General features: G+C 47.7%; 1 protein-coding gene across 5 annotated transcripts in view; it reads left to right on the plus strand.

Moving 5' to 3' along the window:
- Nucleotides 1-10,347, plus strand: part of LOC110485395 (protein GPR108) — a 21,745-nt gene extending 11,398 nt beyond the window's left edge. For all 5 annotated transcript variants that reach the window (XM_036940002.1, XM_036939997.1, XM_036940000.1 and 2 more), the window contains 9 exons: nucleotides 2,420-2,495; nucleotides 2,689-2,762; nucleotides 3,695-3,812; nucleotides 6,223-6,353; nucleotides 7,307-7,350; nucleotides 7,794-7,843; nucleotides 8,565-8,648; nucleotides 8,785-8,906; nucleotides 9,041-10,347. In XM_036940002.1, the coding sequence (XP_036795897.1) occupies nucleotides 2,420-2,495; nucleotides 2,689-2,762; nucleotides 3,695-3,812; nucleotides 6,223-6,353; nucleotides 7,307-7,350; nucleotides 7,794-7,843; nucleotides 8,565-8,648; nucleotides 8,785-8,906; nucleotides 9,041-9,128 (787 nt within the window). In that variant the 3' untranslated portion in view covers nucleotides 9,129-10,347. The remainder of the gene's footprint in view (nucleotides 1-2,419; nucleotides 2,496-2,688; nucleotides 2,763-3,694; nucleotides 3,813-6,222; nucleotides 6,354-7,306; nucleotides 7,351-7,793; nucleotides 7,844-8,564; nucleotides 8,649-8,784; nucleotides 8,907-9,040) is intronic.
- The last annotated feature ends 1,671 nt before the right edge of the window (nucleotides 10,348-12,018 follow it).

Consider the following 12,018-nt stretch of genomic DNA (forward strand, 5'->3'; position numbering starts at 1 on the left):
GCCTTCAGATCGTAGGCCTCCCGCGCCGCCTTCAGATCGTAGGCCTCCCGCGCCGCCTTCAGATCGTGGGCCTCCCGCGCCGCCTTCAGGTCGTGGGCCTCCCGCGCCGCCTTCAGATCGTAGGCCTCCCGCGCCGCCTTCAGATCGTAGGCCTCCCGCGCCGCCTTCAGATCGTAGGCCTCCCGCGCCGCCTTCAGGTCGTGGGCCTCCCGCGCTGCCTTCAGGTCGTGGGCCCCCAGTATAGGAGGCTAGTAGCCACAACAAACCTTTTTCAAAAATGGTAAACTTTATTAGGGTAATATCAAAAGTCAAGCCGTTGTTTTTATATGGAAAATACGAACAGGATTATTCTATTGTGGCAAACACACCATTAGTTGCAACTTAAGTTGGCCAAAGAAAATGGCTCAACAGAATGAAACAAAACGCTTGGTTTGAACCTGAAAATGGTTTGAACCTTCACAAAAGTTTGGAACAGGCTACATTGCAGCAATTACCAAGAAAGGCTAGTTAGTGCCTACTGTATTCAACAAATGGGAGCAATAGGCTACTGATATTTATTTTACAACATAAATAATAATACATGTATAATAAATAGGCCCACCGTAGTAACAATGATATACAGTAACACTAATTATAAAACAAATTATTATAAATAGGAATAAAATAAATACATTTTAAGTTCAAAGATTACATCCTACCTGAATAGCGAGTTGAACAGTAAACTTATTCACATGGAGGTCATTACCCTCCTAGGCTGTTCTCTATAGACCTACTCTTCTCCTAGGCTGTTCTCTATAGACCTACTCTACTCCTAGGCTGTTCTCTATAGACCTACTCTACTCCTAGGCTGTTCTCCATAGACCTACTCTACTCCTAGGCTGTTCTCTATAGACCTACTCTACTCCTAGGCTGTTCTCTATAGACCTACTCTACTCCTAGGCTGTTCTCTATAGACCTACTCTACTCCTAGGCTGTTCTCTATAGACCTACTCTACTCCTAGGCTGTTCTCTATAGACCTACTCTACTCCTAGGCTGTTCTCTATAGACCTACTCTACTCCTAGGCTGTTCTCTATAGACCTACTCTACTCCTAGGCTGTTCTCTATAGACCTACTCTACTCCTAGGCTGTTCTCTATAGACCTACTCTTCTCCTAGGCTGTTCTCTATAGACCTACTCTACTCCTAGGCTGTTCTCTATAGACCTACTCTACTCCTAGGCTGTTCTCTATAGACCTACTCTATTCCTAGGCTGTTCTCTATAGACCTACTCTTCTCCTAGGCTGTTCTCTATAGACCTACTCTTCTCCTAGGCTGTTCTCTATAGACCTACTCTACTCCTAGGCTGTTCTCTATAGACCTACTCTACTCCTAGGCTGTTCTCTATAGACCTACTCTACTCCTAGGCTGTTCTCTATAGACCTACTCTACTCCTAGGCTGTTCTCTATAGACCTACTCTACTCCTAGGCTGTTCTCTATAGACCTACTCTTCTCCTAGGCTGTTCTCTATAGACCTACTCTACTCCTAGGCTGTTCTCTATAGACCTACTCTACTCCTAGGCTGTTCTCTATAGACCTACTCTACTCCTAGGCTGTTCTCTATAGACCTACTCTTCTCCTAGGCTGTTCTCTATAGACCTACTCTACTCCTAGGCTGTTCTCTATAGACCTACTCTACTCCTAGGCTGTTCTCTATAGACCTACTCTACTCCTAGGCTGTTCTCTATAGACCTACTCTACTCCTAGGCTGTTCTCTATAGACCTACTCTACTCCTAGGCTGTTCTCTATAGACCTACTCTACTCCTAGGCTGTTCTCTATAGACCTACTCTACTCCTAGGCTGTTCTCTGTAGACCTACTCTTCTCCTAGGCTGTTCTCTATAGACCTACTCTTCTCCTAGGCTGTTCTCTATAGACCTACTCTCTACTGATCATTTTACTGCAATGAAAGAGGCCTGTTATCTTCACAATCAACAGTAGCCTATGCTCTCTCTCTCTCTGTCTGTCTCTCAGCAGCTCATAAGGCAGTGAGAGAAGAGTATGGTGCTGCAGGGTGTATGGTGGGCAGCCCTGGACAATCTGACCGGCTACAGTTTTTTTATTTTGATCGGATATTCATTAATCTTATCAGCCGGAAACCCTGTAGCAGACATTGTTCTGGGTCTACACACTGACGAAGCACCGGTACACATAGGAACGTAAACAGTTTATAACTCTTCTTATCCTCTGCTATCCTCTCCTCCCTCTCTTCCTCTGCTATCCTGTCTCTCTCTCTTCCTCTGCTATCCTGTCTCTCTCTCTCGTTCTCTCTTCCTCTGCTATCCTCTCCTGTCTCTCTCTCTCGTTCTCTCTTCCTCTGCTATCCTCCTCTCATTCTCTCTTCCTCTCGTTCTCTCTTCCTCTGCTATCCTCTCCTGTAGGTACAGTGTGTTTAAGATCCACTGGCTGATGGCAGCTCTGGCCTTCACCAAGTCCATCTCCCTGGTTTTCCACAGCGTGAGTACAACAGACACACATGTAGACACACACACATACATACTGACCTCCACACCCACAGAGCAACCCACTGAGCAACCCACACACACGGACCTCCACGTACATCCTCCACCTGACCGACCCCACTAAATTACAATTGCCTGTGATGTACAATGGAATATCCTATAACATGTTGGTCTACTTCTCCTCTCAGATCAACTACCACTTCATCAACACGGAGGGACACCCCATAGAAGGATGGGCTGTCATGTACTACATCACCCACCTGTCAGTCTGGGTGATATTTCAGTCTGGGTGATATTTCAGTCTGGGTGATATTTCAGTCTGGGTGTTATTTCAGTCTGGGGGATATTTCACTCTGGGTGCTATTTCAGTCTGGGGGATATTTATTAATTTATTGGTCACATACACATGGTTAGCAGATGTTATTGGTCACATACACATGGTTAGCAGATGTTATTGGTCACATACACATGGTTAGCAGATGTTATTGGTCACATACACATGGTTAGCAGATGTTATTGGTCACATGCACATGGTTAGCAGATGTTATTGGTCACATACACATGTTTAGCAGATGTTATTGGTCACATACACATGGTTAGCAGATGTTATTGGTCACATACACATGGTTAGCAGATGTTATTGGTTACATACACATGGTTAGCAGATGTTATTGGTCACATGCACATGGTTAGCAGATGTTATTGGTCACATACACATGGTTAGCAGATGTTATTGGTCACATACACATGTTTAGCAGATGTTATTGGTCACATACACATGGTTAGCAGATGTTATTGGTCACATACACATGGTTAGCAGATGTTATTGGTCACATGCACATGGTTAGCAGATGTTATTGGTCACATACACATGGTTAGCAGATGTTATTGCGGGTGTAGTGAAATGCTTGTGTTTCTAGCTCCAACAGTGCAGTAATATCTAACAATTTCACAACAACACACAAATCTAAAAGTAAAAGATTGGAATTTAGAAATATATAAATATTAGGACGAACAATGTCAGAGTGGCATTGACTGAAATGCAGTGTATTTACATATGAAATGAGTAAAGCATGTTTCTGATCAGGGTGATGTTTTGATACGTGTGTCTGTTACATTTTGCATAATAACGTGTGTATGTGTGTGGTAATGTGGTGTGTGGTAATGTGGTGTGTGGTAATGTGGTGTGTGCAGGTTGAAGGGGGCTCTGCTGTTCATCACTCTGGCGTTGATTGGTACTGGCTGGGCCTTCGTTAAATACATCCTGTCAGACAAGGAGAAGAAGATCTTCATGATCGTCATCCCTCTACAGGTACACCTGGGGGGGGGGTTATATCATCATCCCTCTACAGGTACACCTGGGGGGGGGGGTTTATATCATCATCCCTCTACAGGTACACCTGGGGGGGTTATATCGTCATCCCTCTACAGGTACACCAGGGGGGGGGGGGGGGGGTTTATATCATCATCCCTCTACAGGTACACCTGGGGGGGTTATATCATCATCCCTCTACAGGTACACCTGGGGGGGGTTATATCATCATCCCTCTACAGGTACACCTGGGGGGGTTATATCGTCATCCCTCTACAGGTACACCTGGGGGGGGGGGGGGGGGTTATATCGTCATCCCTCTACAGGTACACCTGGGGGGGGGGGGGGGGTTATATCGTCATCCCTCTACAGGTACACCTGGGGGGGGGGGGGTTATATCGTCATCCCTCTACAGGTACACCTGGGGGGGGGGGGGGGGTTATATCGTCATCCCTCTACAGGTACACCTGGGGGGGGGGGGGGGGGTTATATCGTCATCCCTCTACAGGTACACCTGGGGGGGGGGGGGGGGGGGGTTATATCGTCATCCCTCTACAGGTACACCTGGGGGGGGTTATATCGTCATCCCTCTACAGGTACACCTGGGGGGGGGTTATCGTCATCCCTCTACAGGTACACCTGGGGGGGGTTTATATCATCATCCCTCTACAGGTACACCTGGGAGGGGTTATATCATCATCCCTCTACAGGTACACCTGGGAGGAGGAGGGGGTTGGTATTTTATTAGGATCCCCATTAGTTGTTGTAAAGGCAGCAGCTACTCTTAACCTCTCCGGGATATTTGGGATGGTAGCGTCCCACCTCGCCAACAGCCAGTGAAACTGCAGGGCGCCAAATTAAAAAACAACAGAAATCCCATAATTAAAATTCCTCAAACATACAAGTATTTTACACCATTTTAAAGACAAACTTGCTTTCCGACGAAAGCACACCAAACGATTATGTTAGGTCAGAACCAAGACACAGAAAAACACAGCCATTTTTCCAGCCAAAGAGAGGAGTCACAAAATGCAGAAATAGAGAGAAAATTAATCATTAACCTTTGATCTTCATCAGATGACACTCATAGGACATCATGTTACACAATACATGTATGTTTTGTTCGATAAAGTTCATATTTATATCCAAAAATCTTGAGTTTACATTGGCGCGTTATGTTCAGTGGTTCCAAAACATCCGGTGATTTTGAGCCACATCAATTTACAGAAATACTCATAAAAAACATTGCTAGAAGATACAAGTGTTATGCATGGAATTTTAGATCCACTTCTCCTTAATGCAACCGCTGTGTCAGATTTCAAAAAGACTAGTACAGCGCTCAGACACAAAAACAAGCCATTCAGATACCCGCCATGTTGTGGAGTCAACCGAAGTCAGAAATAGCATTATAAATATTCACTTACCTTTGATCTTCATCAGAATGCACTCCCAGGAATCCCAGTTCAACAATAAATGTTTGTTTTGTTTGATAAAGTCCATTTATGTCCAAATACCTCCTTTTTGTTTGTGCGTTTAGTACACAACCATATTCATGAGGCTCGAGCACTAGGTCCACCCAAGTCAAAAAGTTCCGTTACAGTTCGTAGAAACAGGTCTAACGATGTATAGAATCAATCTTTAGGCTGTTTTTAACATAAATCTTCAATAATGTTTCAACCGGAGAATTCCTTTGTCTACAGAAATCCAATGAAACGCAGGTCGCTCTCACGGGAGGGCGCGTGATCAGCTCACGGCAGACACCTGATTGAAAGAGCTCTCATTCTCTCCCACTTCATAGTAGAAGCCTCAAACAAGGTTCTAAAGACTGTTGACATCTAGTGGAATCGTTAGGAAGTGCAATATGACCCCATGGACAATATTCGATAGGCAATGACTTGAAAAACTACAAACCTCAGATTTCCCACTTCCTGTTTGGATTTTCTCTCAGGTTTTTGCCTGCCAAATGAGTTCTGTTATAGACATCATTCAAACAGTTTTAAAAACTTCAGAGTGTTTTCTATCCAAATCTACTAATTATATGCATATTCTAGTTTTTAGGCCTGAGTAGCAGGCAGTTTACTCTGGGCATCTTTTTATCCAAGCTACTCAATAGTGCCCCCCAGTCCCAAAGAAGTTTTAATGGGGTCCACACACAACTTAAAACATGATACAGAAAATCTTTAGACAAGAACGTCTCATCATCCCTCTACATGTCCACCTGGGGGTGGGGTGTTATATCATCATCCCTCTACATGTACACCTGGGGGTGGGGTGTGGGGAAGTGACGGTCGACGCGTTAACCAATGATCTGACAGAGATGGATTTAGTGATGTTTTCTTCTTAATCTCTGGCAAACTTCCACCAGTTTGACACTCACTCACTCTCTTCCACCCCCCACCCCCTCTCCCAGGTTCTGGCCAACGTAGCCTACATCATAATAGAGTCTACAGAGGAGGGCTCTAGTGAGTACGCCCTGTGGAAGGAGGTTCTGTTCCTGGTTGACCTCATCTGCTGTGGAGCTATCCTCTTCCCTGTTATATGGTCAGTATTCTGTCAGGAGAAGGTGTTGTTCCTGGTTGACCTCCTCTTCCCTGTTGTATGGTCAGTATACTGTTAGGAGGAGGTGTTGTTCCTGGTTGACCTCCTCCTCTTCCCTGTTATATGGTCAGTATTCTGTCAGGAGAAGGTGTTGTTCCTGGTTGACCTCCTCTTCCCTGTTGTATGGTCAGTATACTGTTAGGAGGAGGTGTTGTTCCTGGTTGACCTCCTCCTCTTCCCTGTTATATGGTCAGTATTCTGTCAGGAGAAGGTGTTGTTCCTGGTTGACCTCCTCCTCTTCCCTGTTGTATAGTCAGTATACTGTTAGGGGGAGGTGTTGTTCCTGGTTGACCTCCTCTTCCCTGTTGTATGGTCAGTATACTGTTAGGAGGAGGTGTTGTTCCTGGTTGACCTCCTCCTCTTCCCTGTTATATGGTCAGTATTCTGTCAGGAGAAGGTGTTGTTCCTGGTTGACCTCCTCTTCCCTGTTGTATGGTCAGTATACTGTTAGGAGGAGGTGTTGTTCCTGGTTGACCTCCTCCTCTTCCCTGTTGTATGGTCAGTATTCTGTCAGGAGAAGGTGTTGTTCCTGGTTGACCTCCTCCTCTTCCCTGTTGTATAGTCAGTATACTGTTAGGGGGAGGTGTTGTTCCTGGTTGACCTCCTCTTCCCTGTTGTATGGTCAGTATACTGTTAGGAGGAGGTGTTGTTCCTGGTTGACCTCCTCCTCTTCCCTGTTGTATGGTCAGCATACTGTTAGGAGGAGGTGTTGTTCCTGGTTGACCTCCTCCTCTTCCCTGTTGTATGGTCAGTATACTGTTAAGAGGAAGTGTTGTTCCTGGTTGACCTCATGGTTGACCTGGTTGACTTATTACTGTTGGGTTTGAGAAGGGGGCTCCTTCCTCCCTGACGGGCCATCAGAGGATAATGTGGTGTGTGTGTGTGTGTGTTTGCAGGTCTATTCGTCACCTACAAGAGGCTTCCAGCACTGATGGGAAAGGTGAGCCATCTACAGGGAGGGAAACATTTCATGGACAGTTAGCAGTGGTTAATAACTATAGCTGAGTAACATGTAGTTTGAACCTTGTAGTTGGTGCTGTGTTCCCCTGTTAGTTCCCCTGTTAGTTCCCCTGTTAGTTCCCCTGTTAGTTCCCCTGTAGCTGTCTGTAGTAATACTGTCTGTGTTCCCCTGTTAGTTCCCCTGTTAGTTCCCCTGTTAGTTCCCCTGTTAGTTCCCCAGTAGCTGTCTGTAGTAATACTGTCTGTGTTCCCCTGTTAGTTCCCCTGTTAGTTCCCCTGTTAGTTCCCCTGTTAGTTCCCCTGTAGTTCCCCAGTAGTTCCCCAGTAGTTCCCCAGTAGTTCCCCAGTAGTTCCCCAGTAGTTCCCCTGTAGTTCCCCTGTAGCTGTCTAGTAATATTGTCTATCTCTCTTTGTTTACCTCAGCTGCCATGAACCTGGAGAAACTCAAACTATTCAGACATTACTACGTCATGGTGAGGAGACATCTGTCTCTCTGTCTGTCTCTTCCTCGCAGTTATTTTGAATTTTAACTTATGTTTCTGTGAAAGTTCTGAAAGATGTCAGGATGGGTAATCTCTCTCCTCCCTCCCTCTCCCTCATCCATCCTCCCTCTCTCCATCATCCTTCCTCCCTCTCTCCATCATCCCTCTCTCCATCATCCCTCTCTCCATCATCCCTCCTCCCTCTCTCCATCATCCCTCCTCCCTCTCTCCATCATCCCTCCTCCTCCCTCTCTCCATCATCCCTCCTCCTCCCTCTCTCCATCATCCCTCCTCCTCCCTCTCTCCATCATCCCTCCTCCTCCCTCTCTCCATCATCCCTCCTCCTCCCTCTCTCCATCATCCCTCCTCCTCCCTCTCTCCATCATCCCTCCTCCCTCTCTCCATCATCCCTCCTCCCTCTCTCCATCATCCCTCCTCCCTCTCTCCATCATCCCTCCTCCCTCTCTCCATCATCCCTCCTCCCTCTCTCCATCCCCTCCCCTCCCTCTCTCCATCATCCCTCCTCCCTCTCTCCGTCCTCCCTCTCTCCGTCCTCCCTCTCTCCGTCCTCCCTCTCTCCGTCCTCCCTCTCTCCGTCCTCCCTCTCTCCGTCCTCCCTCTCTCCGTCCTCCCTCTCTCCGTCCTCCCTCTCTCCGTCCTCCCTCTCTCCCTCATTCCTCTCTCCCTCCTCCCTCCATCTCTCCATCTGTAGATAGTGTGTTATATCTACTTCACGAGGATCATCGCCATCCTGCTGAAGGTGACGGTGCCTTTCCAGTGGCAGTGGTGTTACGAGGTGAGACGCCGTCACTGTCCACTTCTGATGATGTCACACGGTGAAACTCTTTGACACCGATATCCATTTCTTCGTTGTTTTTAGAGAGTTGGTCTGAATGTTTTATTTTCCCCCTCTACCCCGTCCCTCCCTGTAGTTCCTAGTGGAGGTGTCGACTCTGATCTTCTTTGTGTTGACGGGGTATAAGTTCCGCCCGGCTTCCAACAACCCCTACCTCCAGCTGCCCCTGGATGAGGAGGACGTGGAGATGGACGAAGTGTAAGAGACTTGTTGTTGCTTTGTGAGGTCGCACCTGGGATGTTTAAACATGTCATGTATTCAACTAACCCTCTCTCTCCCTCTCTCCCTCTCTTTCTCCCTCTCTTCTCTCTCTCCCTCTCTTCTCTCTACAGGGTGACGGAGTCAGGTATGTTGGAGGGCATCTCTAAAGTCAAGAAGACATCTAATGGTCGCGAGCGCCAGAAAGAGTCTACCTTGTGAGAGTGTGTGTGAAGAGGGGGGGGTGTTCTAAACACCCAAAACCCCTCAGCGTTGGAGAGAAACGGGGACTGAAATGGACCAAGACACACCCTTTACCCCTCCCCCAAAACACTCCTCCTCGATCTGAAACTGGGTGGCTGTTACTAAAGCAACCACCGCCTCGCTATGCAACAAGACGAACGATGACAGACTTTAGTTGTCGTTGGACCTTCTCGCTCTCGTTTATCTGGAGACTTTCTGGAGGCTCTGCACCCCTGCCTGGTGTCATAATGGTTCATTCCAGGGAGAGAACTCTTCCACCCCCCACCCCTCGTCGATGGACGAATAGAACGGTCTGGTCTGGGGTAGAATGGACCTCTAATGACCTCTCTCTCACTCCCTTTCCCTCTCTCTCTCCTTTTCTTCTCTCTGGAGAACGGAGGAAGCGACACTCCAAAGATGATCGTTTTCCAGATGTGTGATCGGTATATTTTATATCCAGAGTCTCCTGTTCTGTTTTAATGTGTCCCAACTGGAACCCTGTTCCTGGTGTAGTGCTCTACACTACACAGGGTGTGGTTTGGAACCCTGTTCCTGGTGTAGTGCTCTACACTACACAGGGTGTGGTTTGGAACCCTGTTCCTGATGTAGTGCTCTACATTACACAGGGTGTGGTTTGGAACCCTGTTCCTGATGTAGTGCTCTACACTACACAGGGTGTGGTTTGGAACCCTGTTCCTGATGTAGTGCTCTACACTACACAGGGTGTGGTTTGGAACCCTGTTCCTGATGTAGTGCACTACACTACACAGGGTGTGGTTTGGAACCCTGTTCCTGGTGTAGTGCACTGCACTACACAGGGTGTGGTTTGGAACCCTGTTCCTGGTGTAGTGCACTACACTACACAGGGTGTGGTTTGGAACCCTGTTCCTGGTGTAGTGCACTACACTACGCAGCCTCTGTTTATTTAAGTGGTACTTCTGTTCTGTTGGACAACTTAGGCTGTATTTTGATGTGTGTTTTGGCTGTTGTGTGTTTCTTCCATTGGGAGGTGCAGTTTGAGCCATCTGCCTGTCGAACAGGGGTTATCCAACCTTCCTCTGTAGAAGCTGGTATGGGTGCAGGCTTCAGCTCCCGCCCTGCAGTAAAACCTGTTTCAACTAATCATTTTTTAAACGTTGATTTAATTATAGTTAAGTCAAATTCTAGTTATCAATAAAGAACAGCTGATTCAACTGATCCAATTAGTCATAGTCATCAATAAAGACTTTATTAGTGGAGTCTGATGTGTTGCACCCACCGTGGTTCTGACAGGTTCTGACCCCTGGACCAGAGAACAGACACCCACCGTGGCCCTGACAGGTTCTGACCCCTGGACCAGAGAACAGACACCCACCGTGGCCCTGACAGGTTCTGACCCCTGGACCAGAGAACAGACACCCACCGTGGTCCTGACAGGTTCTGACCCCTGGACCAGAGAACAGACACCCACTGTGGCCCTGACAGGTTCTGACCCCTGGACCAGAGAACAGAGACACCCACTGTGGCTCTGACAGGTTCTGACCCCTGGACCAGAGAACAGACACCCACTGTGGCCCTGACAGGTTCTGACCCCTGGACCAGAGAACAGACGCCCACCGTGGTCGTGACAGGTTCTGACCCCTGGACCAGAGAACAGACGCCCACCGTGGCCCTGACAGGTTCTGACCCCTGGACCAGAGAACAGACACCCACTGTGGCCCTGACAGGTTCTGACCCCTGGACCAGAGAACAGAGACACCCACTGTGGCCCTGACAGGTTCTGACCCCTGGACCAGAGAACAGACGCCCACCGTGGTCGTGACAGGTTCTGACCCCTGGACCAGAGAACAGACGCCCACCGTGGTCGTGACAGGTTCTGACCCCTGGACCAGAGAACAGACGCCCACCGTGGTCGTGACAGGTTCTGACCCCTGGACCAGAGAACAGAGACACCCACTGTGGCCCTGACAGGTTCTGACCCCTGGACCAGAGAACAGACGCCCACCGTGGTCGTGACAGGTTCTGACCCCTGGACCAGAGAACAGACGCCCACCGTGGTCGTGACAGGTTCTGACCCCTGGACCAGAGAACAGAGACACCCACTGTGGCCCTGACAGGTTCTGACCCCTGGACCAGAGAACAGACGCCCACCGTGGTCGTGACAGGTTCTGACCCCTGGACCAGAGAACAGACGCCCACCGTGGCCCTGACAGGTTCTGACCCCTGGACCAGAGAACAGACAGGTTCTGACCCCTGGACCAGAGTACAGAGACACCCCCAGTGAAAGCAGCATCTATGTGGAGGAAGTTATCAGAACCCTGGTCAGGATAGTGAACGGTGGACCAGTCAATCTTCATCATTTCATTTGCATCTCCATATATCTTCTCTTCTCGTCAATATAGATGATTCATATGTTGAAATGTATATCAAGATATTGTTTATTTCACTTTTCTTTCATCCTGGTTCCATCTCAGCACTAGCACCTGATTCCATCAATCGTCCAATCATCAAGCCCCTTTTGATAAGTTGATTGAGGTGTGTTAGGCTGGCACAAAACCCTGCCACACCCTGTGGGTTTTCCAGGACTGGGATTGAAGGACACTGATGTGTTTGACTTTGTGTTTGTCAGAATCAGAGACTGGGGATGAATTTTAATTTAGTTTCTCAGATTTTTATGAAGTGTTTTTTTACTGAGCGGCTGATGTTTTGTATTTAGTCTGGTTTTTGGTTTTACTGTGTTGTTGTTATTGACATTATTTAACAGATCACGAGTTTGTAAATATTGATAAAAGACTGAGGATGATGTTATTATCGTTGGTGGTAATATAATCAGTATATAGCACCTTCATAAGCAGTGCATGAGGGCTTCATAGGTAAAAGCATCATCTTG

Source organism: Oncorhynchus mykiss, chromosome 13 (genome assembly GCF_013265735.2).
Source record: "Oncorhynchus mykiss isolate Arlee chromosome 13, USDA_OmykA_1.1, whole genome shotgun sequence".
NCBI lineage: Eukaryota > Metazoa > Chordata > Actinopteri > Salmoniformes > Salmonidae > Oncorhynchus > Oncorhynchus mykiss.